This window comes from Hipposideros armiger, unplaced genomic scaffold (assembly GCF_001890085.2).
Source record: "Hipposideros armiger isolate ML-2016 unplaced genomic scaffold, ASM189008v1 scaffold_120, whole genome shotgun sequence".
Taxonomy (NCBI): domain Eukaryota; kingdom Metazoa; phylum Chordata; class Mammalia; order Chiroptera; family Hipposideridae; genus Hipposideros; species Hipposideros armiger.
In genome coordinates this window covers 1,090,660-1,112,733 of record NW_017731470.1, presented here as the reverse complement: position 1 = coordinate 1,112,733, position 22,074 = coordinate 1,090,660, and the positions used below count along the sequence as shown (strand labels likewise).

Sequence of the window (22,074 nt, the reverse complement as noted above, 5' to 3'; positions counted from 1 at the left end):
GAATTGTCCAGAGACAAAATTAATAGTAATTAATAAAACTATCTATTTGCATGTTGTTACCATTGTTTTAAAATGCACAGTGTTTTATTTACATTATTTAAAAGTATCTGCATACATGTTCTTGCAAGCAGAAGTAGTCACCCAGTTTAAATTCCAAAAACAAAAAGAGGTTAGGAGAGATGAACATTATTTTTCAAAGGCTTGAAGGGAAAGAACAAGGTTATCCAAGGACACTTGGAAACAGAATGGAGTTAAAGGAATTAGCAATTAGTAAGGCCCAGAAAATGAGTGGACAGCCAGAAGTATTTGGAAGACAGGAAAAGAACAAAGTAAGCCAGAGGTTTGGGAAAATAAGTGCTATTTCTAGCTTGTTGTCATGATTTTTCTTTTATGGAAGTTCTTCATTCAGTAAAGTTAGCCTTGTAGGTTTTGTGACAATTGTAGAGACAACTTTTATATTATGCTAACAATTGAATGTATTAGGCTATAAATGAGTGCATTAAGAAGGGACAGATTTTGTCCTTTTTTACCTTCTTTTGATCAAGAAGAATTTCTGTATTTGCATTGTCCCCACTATTAACCTTTACTGCTAAAAAATTCTCCTTGTTCAAACATTTCAGCTTTCTTTAACTCAGTTTCTATTTTGAATTTATGCCAATTTCTTTGCAAACCTTCATACTATCCGTAGTGTCTTCATTACCATTGCCATTTTCTCTATTTTTAAAAATAGAAGTGATATAATTGGAATGAGGACAAGCAATAAAAATAAGATCATGTTGCTGTTATTATGTTAGTTTAAAGCAACTGTAATAATTATAATTAAGTAAGAAATAAGCAACAGCTTTAATACATCATATGTTAAACAGGAAATGGATTGTTTTTGTCATAGAATGTTAATTTTTTTTTTCTAAAAGTAGAATAGTAGAGAATGTTGCTTTTCATCTATCATATTTATTTCTTTACTCCCTCTCTGGGGATTTTCATTCTAAATGTGGAATGAACCACTATATGAGCTAACATATATTTTATATTACAACTTTCAAAACTTAAAGATCATTTTACCAATTTCCAAGAGTTCAGGGACTCTTAGAAGAGTTCCTCTACATTCAGGGGCAAAATTCTTTGAAATCCCAGTCTTTTAACAGTCCTCCCTTTGTTCAACAGATGGTTACTGCTTACAGTAAGTTAGTACTTGAAGAAAGTCTGCCTGTACACAGGAAACAAAAACCTAGATTGAGGAACAGAGAAATTATTTGCAAGATATTTTAAATGGTTGCTGTTTAGAATTCCCCTCCTTTCAGGTTTGAAGTTTAAGTTCTCCTGGCCTATCTGGTGGCTTCTCAGGCAAAGGTAGCAGGCAGCAGGGACCTAGTGGAGTACTAAGTGCTGACCTCACGCCAGCTCCTGCCAATGGCCATTTTGAGAAGACTCAGGAAATTTATGAGGGGAATAGGTTGACCTCAGACCCTAGATTTTGATGATATAATGCTCTCATCAATGAAGGATGCTTTTAGCTATTATACAAAACTCCCAACTAAAACTTGTTTCAATTATAAGAAAATGTTATCTCATATTATAAGAACTTCAGAGGTAAGGTCTTTCTGGAGGTGACTTCAGTGGCGTACCAGTGTCAGAATTCTGAGCTGAATTCCCTATATGCTCTTGTTTTTTCACTCATCATTGTGTGATGTTTGGAGCTGCTATGTAAGACAGACAGCATCCAAAGGAGGAGGGTCAGGCTCTTTTCCTCATCCAAAACATTGCATGGCATGTGACCATGCCTAAACCAGTCACCAGCAAGGGAAACAGGCTTACCATGGCTGATTTAGACAAATCAATTACACTGTCCCTAAGTATTGCCACCAGACCCTGAACAAAATTCATTTTTTGTTTGCAAAGAAGGAAAGAAATGGCCGTTGCCTAGGGAACCAGCATTGTCTGCCACAGTATAACTCCTGCTACCTTAGCTCAATATTAACTCCTAGTTCCTATTCTTGCCCTAAGCTGGGGCACAGGATGTGAACCTAACAAGTTCCAAGAAAATGGCGCTTGTACTGATTCAGTTAGGTCGAGTGTTGGTTTAGGGCTTGTTGGGGTTCATTATCCATTGCTGCCTCTGACTGTCCCTTTTCCTCTGACCCCCAGAGAGGCCCCAGTTTGGGTTTGTAGCTCACCAGTGCCTGCATGTGGAGAGGCCACCAGCAAGGGAGGTGGGGCGAGATGCTTTATTCCAGATCGCTTCATCTCAGGCCCTGGGCTTTACACCACTGAAATGGAACATTCCCTGGCAGCACTTGCAACCTTTCAGGAACCTAACATTCTGGAAATGCTTTACTCCTTTCCTACAAAACCAGTCCAATCAATCTGGGAGGTCTCTCCGTGGCTGCTCCCAGAACAGGGCTGATGGACGATAGAGTTTACCAGTGCTGTCTTGTTGGCATTCCCCAGTTGCTGTGTTCAGTTGAAGGTTTGTAAACTGCCCTACTGGCTCTGCAACCCAGCCCCCACCTCCCGATCCTGGGGATGGCCTTAGAAAGCTCAGTCCCAGGCTCTGAGGATAAGGCTGCAGAGTGTGCAAGTGGCGTGCAGGTTAACAGCTGCAGCTCCCGGGTCACATATATTTAGAAGGTCACCTGAGGCCAACAGGATTTAGAAGCAACTTTCAAATTATCATCCAAAGCTGCAGACTGCTATTTTAATTTAACTCGCTCTGCACTCTGGTTAAGAGAACCACTTTCTCTGAGCACCTTTCTGTGGTCTCTGCTTTCCCTGGGCCTCATGCACAGCAACATTTGCTCTGTAGTAATTCAGGTCATGTCCTATGACCTGACTGATGTGCATTAAAAGTAGTTTTTTAGTAAATCGACTTCAGGCTTGAGAAGATCTATTTTTATTTTAAATTTCATGGTCCTCGCAAAGAACTAGGTGCTATGAATATAAACTGTGGCTTTTGGAGTTGCTTCCGCCACAAGGAGAGTTCTGGGCTGCCTCAGAGCCACAGCTTCATTGTCCATTTCACTAGTCCAGCCAAGGTCTCAACCTTCTGGCAGTATTTTAAGTGGGTGGGTAAGAGCTTGTTTTCCTGGTTGTTTTACATTTAAAGGATTGACTACCATACTTGCTAAACTTGGACACATGTATCACCTACTTTATTTCTGCAAAACTATTTGTTATTAATAGTATATTGTTGTCAGACATATTTTTATAGGGAATGTTCTCCATCTTGTAATTTATTTAATTTAGAGACACATGCATTTAATACTAATTTTAATTTAGCTCTAGTAAAAGAGTCAAGAAATCCCACATTTTTCTCATCTTGGCCCTGCAGATCACCCATGTTTATCATATGACAATCACATTTTTTTATGTTCAAACTTTATTAGTACATTGCATTTTGCATAAATTAAGTAACACATTGTAGCTATGATGGACACTATACAGAGGGTGCCAAAACAGATACACATTTTAAGAAAGGAAGGAAAAACTATTAAAATTGTGGTACTCAATATATACCAATAACAAAAGATGAACACAAGTCACATTTGACTTTTGCATTTACAAGAGGTGCTCAGAGTAGTTACCATCAACGTCCAGACACTTCTGATTATGGAAAACTGTTTGAGCAATGTTGACCAAAGTGTCTCCTTGTACAATGTTTTTGGCATTCCTGGTATATATGTGTGTACACACATGCATACTTATTGTACTATTTTCTGAGAAAATAGAAACACCTGTTAAAAAATTTAAAGATAATTTAATAATAGTTATCTTTAAAACCTTGCAGATATTTTGTTCAAATTAATGGTTTTCTTTTTCAGAAAAGAAATCTTTCTTGACTATAATAATTCAAGTACCTTGATCACTGGGTTGTTTACTTTAACAATTAATGCACAACAGTTATTAGGTTAATCGAAAGATAAAATTTTTGAAGTTACACGAGACCTAATTCTCTCAGGTACTCTTGGAGCTGTTTTATTGAAGTACAGAAATCATTAAGTAAACATCACTCTTGTGGCTTGAGAATGAATTGCAGTTTCCATCCAGATAATTTGTTTATGAAGAATTTTATACACTAGGAAAAAATTACTCTGTGTATATTATTTAAAAAATAATAAAACAAATGATTGTTATGTTAACTTGGATGACTGAACATTTTTTGTTCTTTCCCTGTGTTCTAGAAAGGTATACATGAATGGAATTTTAGTGCTACTTCTATCAGGGGAGTGAGGTAAGTTTCCTTGGTACATTTCATTTTCTTAGAAGACATTTTTCTGGGACTCTTAGTCATTATTTAAAAATGCAAAGAATTTCAGTAATCTTTTTATTGATGAAAATGCTCAACCTTCTTTAGTATCACTACCTCTATTATAAAAAATTTGCAATGAAACTTTCATGGTTAAGCTGAACTGACTCTGTGTTTGTCACCCACTTAAAACATGGTGACTGAGGGGTAAATGGGAAGGAACAGAATCAAAGTGTAGGTAAAAGTAAGCTATGTGGTGTTCTCTGTAGGTGGTTGAGCTGTTGGTTTATGTTATAAGATAGTTTTCTGGTCTTTCTGTATACCAGGAACTAACTAATCTCTCCTTAGATGGATCGAAAGCACACATCTTCTAGAAGACAATCTGGTCTTCTACCAGGTTGTGTCCAGTACTAATATTAATGTGGTGAGGTATTCAGGAATATGTTTTTAAAAACAACTTGTCCTGAGGTCACCATTAATGAAGTGTCTTGAGATTAGAGTGATTCACTTTAGTTCGGTTCAATTCTGACATTGCCATTATAATGCCATTGGCTCAGGAAATGCCATTTCTTGGGATTTAGAAATGAGGGTTTTTTTGCAGAATCAAAAGCCACTAATTAAACTCATACTAGACCAACTCTTAGAAATTTTATACCAAACTATTTGTGTTTATTACTCTTTATCCCCACATAATAGAAATGGAAAAAAAAAATCCCACCAGATTTCTGAAGGCCAGTTATGCAATACCCTGTTGCTTTTGGCATAATAGTAATTGGTTTTGCTGGAGCATGAACTGATAGAGCTGTCTGAGTCGCTGCTAATTGGAGTTTACCTGGTAAAACCACCTGTTACATTATGAATGATCTGAACAGAAACAAGCAAGATTATGGACTGACTCAGTATATACCTTTCCATTCCAAGCCTTCTCAAATAAAGCTTTATTCTCTTAACATTTAATTTTTAAAACAGATAATTAGTTAAGTACTCATTATTTATAGCTGCATTTTAAGCAATTCCTTTAGTAAAGTATCAGTTTGACTTCATCATATCTATTTTCCAGTGAATTAATTTTCTTTAAGTATGGCATCACTACATAACCTTTGTTGTGATTTACAGCATACACATAGAATGCTTATTTATATGTTGAGAAATTTGAGTTCTGGTGTGTGACTTCAAAGAGAGCTAACTTTCCTTGGCTTTCTCCTCTATAAAGAAATGAAAAACTACAGAAGGAAATCTTGACTAAGTCAGCAGTTGGTCTTGCATCACCTCAGAACATTCTCAGATCAGTCAGTAGGTATTTATTGAGCAGTAGCTGTGTGTCAAATGTTGAATCCTAGTCTGCTCAGGATACAAAAATGATTAAGATGTGAACTCTTCTCTCGAAGGGTTCTAAGCCCAGCAGAGGATTTAACAACTAATGATAATACAATGTGAGATGAGCAATGATAGAACTGTGTTCAAAAAACAGAAGTACAGGAGGAAATCTTTCTATTTATGGTAGAAGTAGAGAAGGGAGTAAGGTCTAAGCTGAGCCTTAAATGATGAGTAGAATTTATTAAAAGGTAAAAAATAATGTGAATTCCAAATTGAAGGAACAGCAGATGTACAGGCATAAAATAGGGATTGGCAGACTACAGCCCACAGGTCAAATATGGCCTACTGCCTGTTTTTATAAAGTTTTATTAGAACTTAGCCATATTCATTTGTTTATTGTCTAAGGCTGCTCCAATAGCAAAATTGAGTAGTTTGGCCCACAAAGCCTTACTCTCTGGCTCATTACAGAATATATTTGACAACTGCTGGCATAAAACAGCCTGACCTGACTGGTAATCTCAAAATGTTTTGATTGCTATGAAGTAAACCGCTTGCTGAGTCCAAACCAAGTGCTGCTCCACGTTGCTTCACTTCCTTGAAAATCTCTCCAACTAATGAGGTGCTCTTACTGCCTCCACACATTGCCTTCCTAGCTTTGGAAACATTTTGTTGTCCTACAGATCTCATAACACCAGAATGTCAAGGTCAGTCAGCCAATCAATACTTCCGCTTTTCCTCCCAGCACAGTTTGGTGCTACAGAAGGCAGGACACCTTTTCCATGCTAAGCTGGAGGCACATACAGCTTCTGTGTGCCTACAACCCCCAGAGAGAGCAGCTCTATCTACAGAGATGAGTAGGAAGACCACCCTCAGAATATTAAAAGATTTTAGTATTGTGGTACAGAGAACATTATTTTAAAGTACTATTTTTAACTTTTTGCCATTAAACAGCATTGATTTCATAATTGGGACAATATAAAAAGTATTTATTTTTCATTACAGTGCACCAAAGTATTGGGATTGCCCTGAATCATTCTCTTGTTGTTTGTTTCAGTATTTCTAAATTTGAAGAACGCTGCTGTTTTCTTTATGTGCTTCACAATTCTGACGATTTTCAAATCTATTTCTGTACAGAACTTCACTGTAAAAAGTACGTATTAGTCATTGTTTGTGTGAAAAAGACTGTTCTTACCTGATTATTTTTAATTAATGAGTGAACATGTACAATAGCTCCTGCAAAGAACTCATGGCTATGTAACTATATAAATATTTCATTTGGGCCAATATTTTATAATTATGTGGTATGTTTAACAGAGAAGTTTGCGGGCTCCCTTTAATAAATCAGCTTATTCTTAGTCATAATTTATTTTTGCACAGACAGGACTTAACCAGTTAATTGCTATAAGCATGTCTCATTTCAAAGCGCTCACTTATTAGGATAATATATGATTATCAAAATTTTCATTCTTGAATTCTTTTGAATAACCTCACCATTATCTACAACAAGTGGCTCTTAAATCTGTCTCATTAGAATCACCTGGTGAGTTTAAGACGTGCCTGGGCCCTACCCCAGAACACTGAGTTAAGAGCCAGTGATCTGATAAAAAAAAGCAATAAAATAGAACCCCAAAATCTGTGGGCTGCACTGGGTATATTTCTCTTGGGCTAAAAATAAAGTACTTCATGTTTCTTTAGAACACTGACTAACTGTGGGAACCTAGAGAAGTGATTGACAATTTAGAAACCAAAGTGAGGGCAAAAGTCAGCTTGGACTGAAAATTTTGCTGTGGGTTGTTCTTATTCAGATAATCATTATTTGACCCTATCATAAATGACTGGTATGCTAGCTACAATATACAGTCATTTTTATCTTGGAATTTAAAAAACAAACATGTTTGTTTAAGCCAAAATTCTTGGCTAGAGTTTTATCGTTATTGTACAGGGTGGAGTGAAAAGATTTGGAAATAAGAAAGAATATTTAGCACATGTACGGTCTACTTTTCTACTTAAATTCTTAAGGCTATAGATTTGTTTCTATGACAAATAGAGCCAAGATTCATGAATTGCTTACCCCAGACCTAATATCTATTTTAATCTTCAAATTAAACCTATTAGGTGGGTAATACTAATATCTTTGTTTAAAAGAGTTTAAAAAGTCTTGGTGAGTTTAACCTAAAATCATAGATAGCCAGTAAGTGTAAAATCTGGGATTTGACCCAGGCACCTGTGACTCCAGAATTCAAGCTCCTAAAAGTCACACCACATTCCAATACCAGTGTAAGTGTTTATTCTTCTTAGAGATGTTCATGTTGAAAAATTTTGTGTGAAGAGCTGATAGAAATTGTGACTCCAGTTCTTAAAGTCTGTCTTTGAAGCCAGAACTTGTTTTTATGATCTTTCGCTTTTTTCCTCCTGGTTGAACATGCTTTTGTCTCTAACTCATCATGATATATAATGCTCATCAGAGCATACCTGTTATTTTGATCAGGGAATTTTGTTCTTGTGATTGACCTCCAAGACATGTGTAGAGAAAAAGGAAGAGTGAGGAAGTAGGTATCACATGAAAACTCCATAGATAAGCTCCACAATCCAAAATGGGCTTTGTCTATTTTATTCATTGTCATATTCCCAAAGGGCAGAATAAAGTTTGATTCTAGTAGACACTCAATGAGTATTTGTTAGATGGCTGTCTGGCTGGATGGATAAAAAGAGGTACTGTTTAAGAAAAACTCACTTTTTTCTTCATATGTAGGGAAAAACCCAATTCTTTCCTACTATGGTTCTTCCCTGTGTGTCTCCTTTATTCAGAACACTTCATTTCTGACATTTCTGGTCACCAAACTTTTTCCCCACAACAAGCAATTCTGTGTGACACCAGCTGGGTATCTTTCAGTTTAACTCAATTCTCACACTATCTACCTGGAGATAGTGTCAGATCCCAGAGGTTAAGGGCTCTGTCATATGAGACTCTTTCTTGCCCCACTTTAGGTCATCACCTGTGCTTTTGACCAATGGGCTATAGATCAGAGGTTCCAATGGCCTTCTCTTTGGGTTTGATTAATTTATTAGAAAAGAGCAGAAAATTCAGTTTATTAAAGGATATAGTAAAGGACACAGATGAACAACTAGATGAATGTTACACAAGTGGAGGCCTGAGGTGTCCCAAAGCACAGGAGCTTCTGTCCCCATGGAGTTGGAGTGTGTTACCCTCCTGGTGTGGATGTGTTTGCCATCCCCAACACTGCCTAAACCCAGCACTCTTGGGGTTTTATGGAGGCTTCATTACATAGGCATGATCAATTATTACTTTTAGCCCCTTCCCCCCCTCTGTGGAGGATGGGTAGGGGAGTGAGGCTGAAAAGTCCAAGCTTAAAATCATGGTTTGGTCTTTATGGTGACAAGCCCCCATCCAGGAGCTACCCAGAGTCACCTCATTAGAACAAAAGATGTTCCTCACTCTCTTATCACTTAGGAATTTACAAGGGTTTTAGGAGCTCTGTGCCAAGAACTGGGGGCAAAAACATATATATTTTCTATTATCTCACAGTTACAGAGATAGAGGAAAGTTTCGGAATTCTGGTAGTAAGCTTTTCTTGTCACACTGTAACCTGCTCTTCCTTGGGCTGGCAATGCCCAGCATGACCTGCCTGTGATAAGATCATCAGCCCCTGTGCGAAGTGCCTGCCTTATTTTATGTCTGGAAATTCTTAGCATCCTGTCTGAATGGGTAGGCACAGCTAGTGGTACAGGGGCAAATCTGTTCCTTGCCGTAATTATTTTTCTTGGATCGGAAATGGTCTCCAGAAGGGGAAAAAAAAATTTTATGAGAGTTCCTGAAGAAAATGTCGACAAAAGAAAGGTGGCCTCTGTCACAAACAAGAATAAGCCAGCTATTCTTGGTTCACATCAGTATGTCGCAGACTATTTATGGGACCCATGTGTATGATATTGAGGGGCTCAGGCAGATTTAGTCACTGAGATCAAATGTCATAGTGTCTGACGCTATATTAAATAGTCACCTCAGAATTTAGAGACTCTATTCCAGAAGATAAGTATTTTTGTTATATCCTATTTTAAGTAATATCAACAGCAGCAAAACAATAATAGCTAATATTTAATAAATGCACTGTGCTAAGTACTTTATAAGCATTACTGTTGGGAGTAATATCAACAGCAGCAAAACAATAATAGCTAATATTTAATAAATGCACTGTGCTAAGTACTTTATAAGCATTACTGTTGGGAGCCGGCTGCACCTCAGTATCTGACATGGCCTATTGTGACACTGCTATTGTGACAAATCCTGAAGCTCTGGCTGAGAAACAGATGCTGCTTTATGTTTTGAAAAATTTAAATTCCCCTTTGGATGCCCCCAGTAGGATAAAAATCTGACACCCCTTCTTATATTGATTGTTTTATTTTCTTTAAATAAGTGAGTTTTGGACATATTACGATAATTCTGTTTTACTGTTAGTTTCTTAATGATAGATTCTTAGTGATAGACAAGTTATGCACCTTATAATTCTTAAAGATCCTGTTTAGCCAGTAGTGTTTGAAATAGTTGCTAAGTAGTAAACATCCTTTAAGTGCCAAGGCAGGAACTCAGCTCTGGCCATTAGTGGAAGAAATTGATACATAGTCAGGATAAGTTAGTCATTAGTGAAGAACAGATCGGCTGTACCCTGCAAAAGAAACATCGTGAGGAAGTAAAATTCGGTGAAAAGCAAACTTCTAAAGAAAATGGACCCTGGGAAGGAAGGAACATTGAAACTATGTAGAAAACAATTTCCTAATGGGTAAAGGTTTAAACATGGAAAAACAATTTTGGGAAAAACAGCTCAATGACGTAAATAGTTACCTGCCCAGTATAAAATGGACAGGCTGTAAAAATAAAGTGAGACATTAATTCTTGAAAAGCGCTTCTGTGTCTCCGTGTTCTTTCCTCACTGACTCCGTCTCCACCTAAGGGAACCCCTGGACTTGTGGGAGCTGGTCTCCCGCACATTACCTCAAATCATCTTCATAACAGCCTATGAGATAGATATGTGTACTCATATAGACATGTGTATTTTATAATTAAGGGGTAAGCCTCAGAAAAGTGGAGGAGCTTGCCCCAAATCACACCAATGTGAACAATTTTGATCTGATATCCAAGTCCACATTCTTAACTTTTCTGTGACCTTGTCTAGCCTTACTATTCTAATTCTATACTATATTATGTTACTGTTACTTGAAGTGAGGCATTAGGTCAGAAATTTTCCGAAAATCTTACCAGCCTGTGTTTTCTTTTTGAAAAATCATATTTTTCTCACTGATACTGATAGTTTATCGCCTAACTCTTTTCGGCTCCCGTTTTTTGGCTCTCAAGTCATTTTGGAACATAATTGTTCATATTTAATATTTTATGTATTATGAGTGACCACATACTAACTTCCATTGTAGGTTTTTTGAAATGGTGAACACCATTACCGAAGAGAAGGGGAGAGGCACCGAGGAAGGGGAATGTGAAAGTGACTCCCTGGAGGTAATGACTTATGTTTCCATGTTCACTTTACAGTGTCCGTGTGGCTGTTTTTAAAAAATGAACCATTTAAAGCTTTACTGAGGGGGTGGGGCAGGGGGTGGGGTGTGTGTGTGTGTGTGTGTGTGTGTCATGTGAATAGTAATGAGGATTCGGAGGCTCAGCCAGAGACAGTAAACGCTCCCTTAATGTTACAGCTGCAGACAGTTCTACTGCAAGCGCTGTAGAACACTCACCAACCACACCAAACAAGGAGGGGAATGCTCAGATTTTTTTCCTAGAAATACCCAGAGGGTTTTAATAGATCTGTTGCCCTCACAATAAACAGCTTATGCAATAGCGTTCTGATTCATCAAAGTGCTTCTAACTCACTCTTCTCAAGGAAGTGCAGGGACATCATTCTTGTAATGTTAGAAAAACATGCTTCTACTTTTGTCCTTTGCATCCCATCAGAATAATTTAAATATAAAATGGCTTCTACAGTATTTCCAATGGACTGGACAGTCTATACAGTGAATTCAAGTATACTTGTTTTAAGTATTTTGGCTTAGTTTGTCATGATGCCACAGCTAGTGACATTGCTGGCAATTATTATTTTTTTTTTGGTGGGTGTTCTGTTAGTGTAACATTGCTGAATGGATGCAGTGATATCTGGGCTGTGAAGATGAGATCCATCTTGGCTTCCCTCTCACTGAATATTCCTTTGTAACGAAAGCACTGTTATAATATGAGTTATGAAATAGCCTTAACGTATTTTTGTGTAATATATGATAACTCCATTATATCTTTGATCACATCTTAGATATTTTCAACATTCTTGATTAAAATTATTTTTTCAACATTCTAAATATTTGATTAAAAGTTCTTTAATTTCGTTACCACAAACCAAAGTCGAACTTCAGCCCATTAGTGACATACCAAAAATAATTCCTCTGCTTCCCATTCCTTACGGTGTAAACAAGAAGGATCACTTCTGTGACTGAGATTTGTATGCAGAATAATTATTTTCTGACCTTACCCTTAGTTTGAGATAGCATTAAAATTGTTTCAATACAAGTACCATTTACTCCTGAAGCCTCTAGTTACCTTGGCCCAAAACAAAATTAAAATGTTCGAAAGGTCAGACACTCTTTCATACTCTCAGCTTCATTTAAGGATGGTGTCAACATTCGGCAAACGTTAGCTCTAAAGTACAAATTTGACGCTAATCCTTAGACCTCTTGGTGTTTGAAAAACTTCTTGCTCAAAGCTTAGGTTAAGATTTGCTTTTCTTTCTGATTTGAATAGTACGGTTCCTTTGCCGCAGTGCAGCTGGGGGCGGGATTCGGCATCCTTTGGGTCATGGTCAGAGCCGCCCTGACTGTGATCGTCCCTGGCTCCACTGAGCTTCCCCACGCTGGCGTCAGCAGCCTGGAGCTCTGGCTCTCACTTTGCCAACAGCCAGCTTTGTAGCTTTGGACTAAAAATCATACTGTGGCGGGGTTAAGATGATTTCATTTCTTAAATGAGAGTTGAATAAGAAGATCCAACATGTCTTTTCCTAGCTCAAGTTTTTTTATAATTTTCAAGATTAGTACAGATTGTACAAGATTTTCCAAATATAACTCAATCCCAGTTTTAGAGGGCTTTTCTATTTTTAAACAGAAGGAGAAACAAGTTTTTTTTATTTAAAGCCCTGGTTTTTTTTACTCAAGGCTGTTTTGACATGGAAGGGTTATGAGCCTGTATCTTAAATAATTTAAAGTATTAATAAGTTTATGTTGAAATTATTGAATGGTTGATAATAGTTAATCATGAAGATTCTAACACTTACCGGCTGTGGTCCCTATTTTTGTCCTCCCAGCCTTCCCCATCTCCACTAAGAGCAAGGGCATACACCCTCTGCTCCAGCCTCTTACCCTCACACCCAGTCTTTCCTGCAGCCCCTTCATTTCATTTTCTCTGTCACTCGCTCATCTCGGGCCTTCATCATCTCCCATATGGCCTGATCTGTCTCCTGTTGTCAATACGTTGTCATCATCAGACAGATCTCGCTTGTGGATTTAATCCTGTGACTTCCCAAATTAAAACCCTTTAATGCTACTCTTTGTAGAAGGTTTCTGCACCATACGATGTTCTTAGCTCTCTGGCTGTTACTTACCCTTGCCTTTATACCTTGTAGTCCAGCAAGGGCAAACTCCTTTCTGTTTTCCAGACAGCCAAGCTTTTCCTGCCTCTGGGCTTGACATACAGATGCCCAACTTGACATGCTTTTTCTGCTCTGTCCCACTTGGTGACTGCATCCTAATTTTTCGAGAACCAGCTCATGTCATTTTTTTCTTTGAATCATTGGTCAACACCCCGTCTCACTGTTCTCTGCTCTCATAACATTTTTGCCCACTCCTCTGCTCTAGCTCTTCTCATTGCTTTGTAATTCAGTAGCCTGCGCCAGACTCTTTAACACCCCAAGGCTGGACTGTGGCTGTATTTCCCTTTTAATCACATAGTCTCCAATGGTGCCAGGCGACCAGGGAGAAGTACAGTCAGAAGACTTGGAAGGATGTAAATCTGGGGAGTGACAAAGCCAGAACGGTTTAAACAATGTCTCAAATTGGACAGAAGGGTTCATGGATTGGAGGGGGCACAGCAAATGCTAGGAAACTGGCTTGAAGTTTGTTTAATCAATATTAAGTCAATGAAAGAATGAATACCATAGTCAAGCTGAATCACCATAATCGAGCCCTTATTAACCCATTCTCTTTTCAGTTCCTTTTTCATTTCCTTGAAAAAAGAAAAAAGCATACAAATTACTGAGACCCTTTTGGTGCTCATAGAAAATATGTTGTGTCTCCCTCTTTAGTCCTCTTTCAGACACATACATATATTCTAACTCCGTCAGTCCCTACTTCCCTCCTTTTCTCTCCCCTTTCCCCCCAAATCCTCCTTTTTCTTACATGCAACTATACCTGACTGTTTTATCAAAATGGTGGGCATATGATTGACACAACCCTGAGGCAATGATAGCAGCCGGTCTGGTGCACCTATTTTTACATAGTTTCCAGTGTGCCTAAAGAGAACGTTGACCCCTTGTGGAATGGAGTGGGGATAAGCAGGATAAAAGTGAAGGTTTCTCTTTGACTCAAACATCTGTCACTCCCTTACCAGTTCCTTTTCTGAGGAGTTGCCTGACAAACAGTAAATTATGATTTAGAATTTGTTTAAATCAATTTGGAGTCATCAAGTAGTAGCAAGCATACTGCTTTGTTTTTCTTTGGCATCCTAATTCTATTTTTGTTCTGATCCGAAGCTGAATACCCACAGTTCCCACACTACCTGAGAAAATATATCACTTACACTGTTGTGTGATACAAGTATCCATTTGTTACTCATTTTGTTCATTCTGTTGGGAGGCAAAAAAGACATTTTCCTCTGCCAACTTGGGTTCAGTGATTGGGGGCTGTGAATTAACTGACAAAAGACAGATTTACAGGAGATAAGACAAAGCTTATTCACGTAAAAGGGAGCAATCAAAGAAGAGCTCCTGAAGAGCTAGAGTTAAGAGTTTGTTTATCTTAATAAGAAAAGTCTTTAATAGGACTTGGAGGAAGATCACACAGTATGAAACTAATGAGAAACAAGTGGAAGGTATGGAAAACTTTTGTAAAGGTTTGGTTTATGTAATTTCTCATCCAGGCATGAGTGGTTCTGAATTTCCCAGAGAAGGGTTATAGCACCTGTATTTTCAAGAGGCTTTGCTTTAAGTCCACGAAAGAGGTTTAGATAAGGTTCGTTTGTTTTCTGCAGCTGCTATTTATTTAGATGTTTTTATTCAGCTTGAAATCTTCATACCACATTTGTGGGTCTAAGTGGATCCCATCAATTCACTCAACAAATATTTATTGGACACCTATGTCCAAACTGAAAGGCACTATTCGAGGTGCTGAGGATATGGCAAAGAACAGCATGGGAAAAACTCCCTGCCCTCATTGAGCTTACAGTCTAGTGAGAGATGGACAATTTGCAACATAAATAGGTCATATTTGTGGTATGTTTGATAAAGATCGGCGTTAAGGAAGAAAATAAAGCAGGGGAAAAAACTAGGAAGTTACAGTATAATGGGGTACACAGTTTTTGACAAGGAAACCAGGATGACTCTGTGAGATGATATTTGAATAAACATCTGAGGGAGGAGAGATCAATCAAACTCGATATTTGTACCTGCTGCATTTTTAGTATTCTGTTAATGTTATTAATAGTGATTCATGTTTTTCACCTTTGTATATTAAGAAGGCAATACAAACTGAAAATTAACAAAGCTACTTCTTGGGTCTTTGAGGTGACCACTCACCTAATGTAATTAAGACAGAGGGAATTTCATGGGTTTCTAGAAGGTGGTGGTTTTACTGTCAGTCCCTTGACGGTGCAAGGACTAAGTGAGTCACCACTTTGTCACTTGGCCTTGTCAATACTGTCTTCCTACGCTGATTTTCTTTCCAGCACCAGTATAGATTGTTCTGGGCAGGCAACAATAGATGGATGATTCTAGAAGTCTTCCCATCATTGCTTCAAAATGCAATCGTTTCCCTTAGCAACAACCTGATTTGCTAGCCTATTGCCATAGAAATAGAATGCAAAATACATAAGCAGCATAGCCTTACCTTTTATTTTTTAAAACACCCTTTCCGCCACTCCTCTTTTTGTCTGTATTTGTCGTTTAACACACCATACCTTCCCTTGGCCTTTGGCCTGGCTCTGTTCTACTTTTTCTCACCATCACGCACATAATTCTCTCTCCTTGTAACCCAGTCTCCTCAAACCTGTGTTTTCAATTTATGTGTCTGTCTTGAAAGAATAGAAAGAATAGATAAAAAGAAATCAAGCAGCAGTTATCCATTGGAATGGTTTTCAATCACGTTTGTCTTAAGTCCTTTAGACTTTTACTATGACCACTTCTAACAGAAGTCAACTTCTGTACCTTATAAATAATCTTTTAAAAAACAATAGTCTTTTGATGCTTTAGATTCCTGAGGGAAACTGAAACTTGAGCAGCTTCATCTAGGCTTATATGCTTCACTGCCCTGTGAAATATCTATGTGGCAAAACTCATTTCAACCAAAAGTAAACTGATACTGACTTGACATGTTTTGTTTTGGCACCTGATTCAAAAAGAAAAAAAGGTTCTTATCAATTTTTCTATAGCCTGATTAATTAATTAAGCAAATAATTGCTAAGCATCTACTAGAAGCCATATATTGGTAAGACTAGGATAGAGCAATTAAAGATAAAGTCTTAATTCTCAAAGAGCTCAGAGCCCACTGCAGGAATGCACAGTGGGGAAGAGTGATAAATGCATGAGAGAGTGACTGCAGATGGCTTTGGAAGCACATCAGACCCCAGACCCTAACCTGGATTTTGAGGGTCAGGTGGATGGTTCAGGAAAGCTTCCAAGAACTTGGTTTTGAAGGATGAGGCCCAATTACCCAGACAGAAGCACAGTATGTATACATGTACAATGATCTTGGTCACCTCACTGAGAGTTCTTGCAGGAGATTGACGAGAGAGAAGTTGGGACACAGGCAGCAGTAAGATCCTGAAGGGCATTTTGGCTGTGTTAAAGAGTTTGGATTTGATCTTGAAAGTAGTGAGGAGCCAATAAAGCAGAGGCTGTGGTACCAACATGGAAAGCTCACTTTGGAACTTTGGGCCTTGGAAAGTTCACTGTCGACTTAACGGCGAATGAATCGGAGAACAGGGCAACAAGGGAGGAAGGGGATGGGCGGTCAATTAAAATACGTCAGTCATGGGATGTAGTGTGCAAAACGGGGAATACAGTAAATAATATAATAACTTTGCACAGTGACAGTTGGTCACTAGACTCATCATGGTGATTACAACGTAGGGTCTCTAAATTATAAATCACTATGTTATACGCATGAATCTAATATAGTATTGTATCCCAACTATAATTCAATACATTTTTTTTAAAGAGTCTGTAGAATTAGCACAGAAGAAAAGTAAAAAGGGCCTGATCGAGGCAATAGCAGTGAGGATAAACCTGACAGCATGTGGAAATCAGTTTGATACGGGGAGCCAAGAAAAGGAAAGAAGGGAATCTAAGGGACCGCCAGAGGTCGACCATCTGTCTGCTTGAATGGCTGTCTAGTGGATATTGACAGTGTGCTGGAACACCTTTACAACACAGGCATTTGGAAACAGAGCCAATATTCATCTTATAAGCTCTTGTGCTATAAGAGGATTTCCCTAAAGCATTGGTAATGGAAAGAACACAAAATCTGGAATCTTACGAGCTGGGCTTAAACCACAGCTCTGACATATTTTCACTGGAAAAGATATTTCTGATCATTTGTAAACTGGAGCTTATCATAGACCTTCCTTACTATGACACAGGCTTATTATGACCATCAAATGAGATAGGTTATTGAAAGTTAATTTGTTCTTTTAAATTATAGAGCATTATAATGCCGTAAGGTGGTGGCAGTACTAGTTTCAGTGTATAGGTTTCTGTTCCTTTGAGAGTGCACACTGGCAAAGATGAACCACTTTGGTGATGCCTCCTGCTGGCCTGGGCCCTGGCTAGTCGATTTCCAGAAAACAGGGCACAGCTGTTTTTATGAGCTGTACACTTTATATATTTTAAGCTGTGTTGTGAGTGTAAAAATCCATAATTATTGTCCCCTTTTGGGTTGTCAGTATTAATGTTAAATTTGCTACCTTATAAATGTTAGAAATTGATTTTTTTTCAGTTTTTTTTAGCTGAAACCCTTCAATGAGTTGAATCTAGCTGTATGTAGGCGGCCAGTTTTATACTCCAGCAAAACGTAGATAGTAGAGGGAGCTCATTCTTCTGATCTCTCCTGCTGGTCTGCAGCTTTACACTGTGTAGCTACGAAGACATGGCTTGATCATTTGATGGCTTTACATCCTGTAATTTCAGTTTGAGACGGAATATTCCTTTCTGGATGCTGCCTCCAAGGTCTGAGGAAGTCTCTACTAGATGCTGTTGAAACACCTTTTTTTTTTTTTTTTTAAATCCAGTTTTTGTATTTGACATGCTTGACAGTTTGGGGTTTAGGGATATGGATATTTCCTTTTTACATCAAAAATGAAAGTTTTCCTCTATTTTTCACTTTTAAAGTGTTTTTGGTCTTGGGTGATTGAGGATGTAAAAATTATCCTTGTTTTATCATCGTCAATTAGTAAGACCTCTAATTTTTCTTCTTACCCCAAAAGCCTTTCAGTGGTTTTATTCTTCTGGTACAGTGTGAAAAAATAACAGCACCAGAAGCTTAAAAATAAAATAAAGGTTAATTAGATGTGATAGGTATTGATGCTAATTATACTTATATGCAGAATCAATGAAAAACAGAATTTAGTGGGTAAAAGAATCCAACTGGGCTTTTGAAGAAACACTTTTATGGATTGAAATATTATCGTCCCCACTGTATTTGTAACAGTTGTGAAAACATGAACACATTATCTGCTTTATGTTGAAAGAGTCTCTTTTTTTGGTTCTTGAAGCTGCTTTTTAGAATTTGTTTCCCCTGTTGAAACCACCTGACAAAATAAGGAAAAATGCTTTTAGAAAAAGTCGATGTTGAAAATGTAGAATGTTGCTAATGTTTCAATCTTCTCTCCCCATTTTTCCTTTTGTAGTATGACTATGAACACGATGAAAATGGTGACAGAGTCGTTTTAGGAAAAGGCACCTATGGGATAGTCTATGCAGGTCGGGACCTGAGCAACCAAGTCCGAATTGCTATTAAGGAAATCCCAGAGAGAGACAGCAGGTACAGTAATTGGGGCTAATAAAAAGCTGTTTTCTAAGGTATGTTGGGTTGTTTGTAGCATTTTAGAAAATATTTTGTTGATATTCTAAGTAATGAAACTTTGTCTGAAAACTCCATTGTTTTCATTAGTTCCCTCTGAGGGTTAGCTGCTGTATCATTCAGTGATTCAATGACAAGACAGGGGTGGAAAAGGACAGCATCTTTGTGATAACAAGGACAGGACTTTTATTAAAGAGTAGGAAAGAAAATGGACATGTGTGTGTTGGGTCCAGTTTATATTATTAGCAAATAATAGTTGGTTTATTATATGCCTAAATGGGGAATAAACACTATCAGAAATGGTGTGAAAGGAAGGTTCCAGTTTCCAGTCCGGCACGTAAGAAGCTTGGTAGTTCCCTTTTATTTGGCCATTGTGATAGGGTCACATGATCAGTTTTCTTCAGAAAGGACACTCTTGGGAGCTCCCTGGGTCACCTGTCTACCCATCCTCTCCACTTGTAAATCTAAAAGGCACTTCAAGGTTAACATGGCCAAAACTGAACCAAAGCTGAACCATGGATTTTTACCCCCAAATGTACTCTACCTGAAGTATTTTTCCCTACTACCTCAGTTAAGGTTACTCCATTCATCCAGCTGTTCAGGCTAAAAACTAGGATTTACTTGGATTCTTCTCCCTCTCCACGTCTGCTCCACACAACTCTAGTCTAAGCCTTCAGTTCTCCCACCAGACTCCCTAGTGCAATTACCTTGTAACTTTCTCTGCTTTCACGCTTTCCTCAACCCCAACTCCATCCTTCCTCAGAGAACCCACAGAGATCTTTCTGAAATTGAAATCACTTCATGTCACTACTGCTTAAAACCCTTCAATGAATTCTTCACCAGCACAAAACCCAGAACCCTTAACCTAGACATCTGCCCTCCACTGTGGCCTCACCTGCTCCATCTCAGCCACACTGATCTTATCCATTAAGCACATCAACGCTGATTTCCCAGATCTCAGCAGGATTGCCTTATTTTCATCATTTATTTCTCAATTCAAATTTCAAACAATCAGAGAGGCTTTCTCTGACTTCCCCAAGCCGAGAAAGTATCCTCTCCCATGCAACCAGTGTCCCAGGTCCCAGATCTCTTTCTGCCTCTCCATTCTTAGTGTATGACTTTCATAGGTGACCATGCTGCCTCCAGCCCCCATATCTGCATTCCAGGCAGGAAGAAGAAAAACAAAGACAAACTTCCCGAAATGTCCAGCTTACTTTTACTTGTGTTGCGTTAGCCAAAAGTAACCATCCCTAACTACAAGAGAGGCTAGAAACTCAATAGCATTTTAGCTGCCCATGTGTTTTTCCAAACAAAATCATAGAAAGAGGGAAGAACAGATAGTCAGTAGACAAACAGCTGTTTCTGTCTGCCACATGTATGGTTTCATGGTTTCTCAGCTATTGTTGCAGTTTCCTCTTGGTTAATTCATGAGATGTATTTATGAATTCTTATGAAACGGTGATAGAAATTATTCATTAAATACCAAGAGAAATATATACAAATTTGTCATATTAGAATTTTTGTTAATTATTCCTGTATATTCTTAAGTAATATTATACATAGAGTAGATTTTGAGACAATGTAAGAGTTAAAGGGGTTATCACTATCAAGTTGCTATAGCAAACTCGCCAGTCTTCAGCAACATCCCCTTCCCTCCCACCACCAGATGAATATAAGTAGGTACTTAGAGAAAACCACTTTTCAAATCAGCTTTGTAGCCTAAGTTTATTCACCCACCACTATGCACACGCAAAGCCCACCAATAGTAACAAAGGTCGTGCTTTTGAAAACGCATGCATGACAGGCCCTTCTCTTGAACAGCTGGCACAGGGCATCTTCCTTCTCCCTATAAAAGAAGATTACAATGAAAGCTGTCATGTTATTGGGATATGCAACGCACAAGGGTATTTCCATCCATGTGCCCTGGAGAGGTTTCGATGTTACATTTAAAAAGATAGCAGCTAGAATAATTACTAAAGTACTAGGATGGGTGTGAATGATGCATAATGCAGCATACACTAAGCACTGCCATCTGTAATGATGGATCATAGCAACAAAAGTAGTGTCTTCTGTGTTCCCTTCACACTCTATAAACACGTTGTTAGAGCTGTAAGACAGAGGTAGTGGATTTCAAGTGTACTGTCATAATCTCTCCCAAGTAATTGTTAACCTCAATTGGTTTCCTCCTCTAAAATTCTACACACCCCCTGAACTACTTGCTTAGATCAGTTATTCTCCACCGAACTGTATACTGGAGCCAACTGAGGAATTTTTTAAAATACTAATGCTCATGCTGCACACACCCGCCGCCCCCCCGCAAATTCTGGGATGGGACTGTGATAGTTTTTAAAAAGCCTTCCCAAATGCCCAGCCAAGGTGGGCAACACTAGTTTAGATGGTTGTCATGGGAATTTGACTCAGAGGGGGTGCTCTGGAGACAGTGGTAGATTAATGATTTCAAAACTGGATATATATGCATATATGTATATGAGTATATAGGCATCTCTGATTATCTGTGCCATTTCTTCCTTCCATTGTTACAGTTAATTGAGAAAAAGTAGAATTTCCTTATAATTCCCATAGACATGCAGAGCTTCTTGACCTAAACAAAGTATTAATTTCATGCTTATTCAGTGCTTGGCATTTATACTTTCACTTATACTTATCGAGTATTGCTGAGTGTTACCTATCATTTCCATATTAGAGAAGAGTTCTTATTCTTAGCTAGGATAAATCCTGACTATTATTGTAACTTTTGAACTAACCTTTTGTTAAATAGTGTGTGTGTGGGTGGGGGATGGGGGGGTGTCTATATTTGCTTCTGCAGGATCTTACATTTAAACATTCATGATTGACTTTCAACAGAGGGTCAGAGGTGGGAGCCCTTTGGTTCATCATAAACTGAGTTAGTCATTTGCTTAAGGTTCTTTAGTCATCTTTATCTCCTAAATCTTTACAATAGGCCCAATATTTGCCACTAATTTATCTCATGCATATCAAGAGTAGTTTCATTAACTAGTATTAATAAAGTGTTTTAAACCTCCATGGAAAAAACAACTTGCAAATGTCTTCATAGTTTACAGTCATTACCTAAGTGTCTTGCTGGTAACACTATATGCTGTTTATTGCTGGTGTTATCTTATTCAAGCAATTATCAAAATGGTGGT

At 38.1% G+C, this 22,074-nt stretch overlaps 1 protein-coding gene across 1 annotated transcript in view; it reads left to right on the top strand.

Moving 5' to 3' along the window:
- The window catches only part of MAP3K5 (mitogen-activated protein kinase kinase kinase 5), a 203,596-nt gene that overhangs the window by 120,009 nt on the left and 61,513 nt on the right, over positions 1–22,074 (top strand). Inside the window, exons 12-15 of the mRNA XM_019648088.1 lie at positions 4,179–4,228; positions 6,615–6,710; positions 11,003–11,084; positions 18,735–18,868. Coding sequence (XP_019503633.1) covers positions 4,179–4,228; positions 6,615–6,710; positions 11,003–11,084; positions 18,735–18,868 — 362 coding nt within the window. The remainder of the gene's footprint in view (positions 1–4,178; positions 4,229–6,614; positions 6,711–11,002; positions 11,085–18,734; positions 18,869–22,074) is intronic.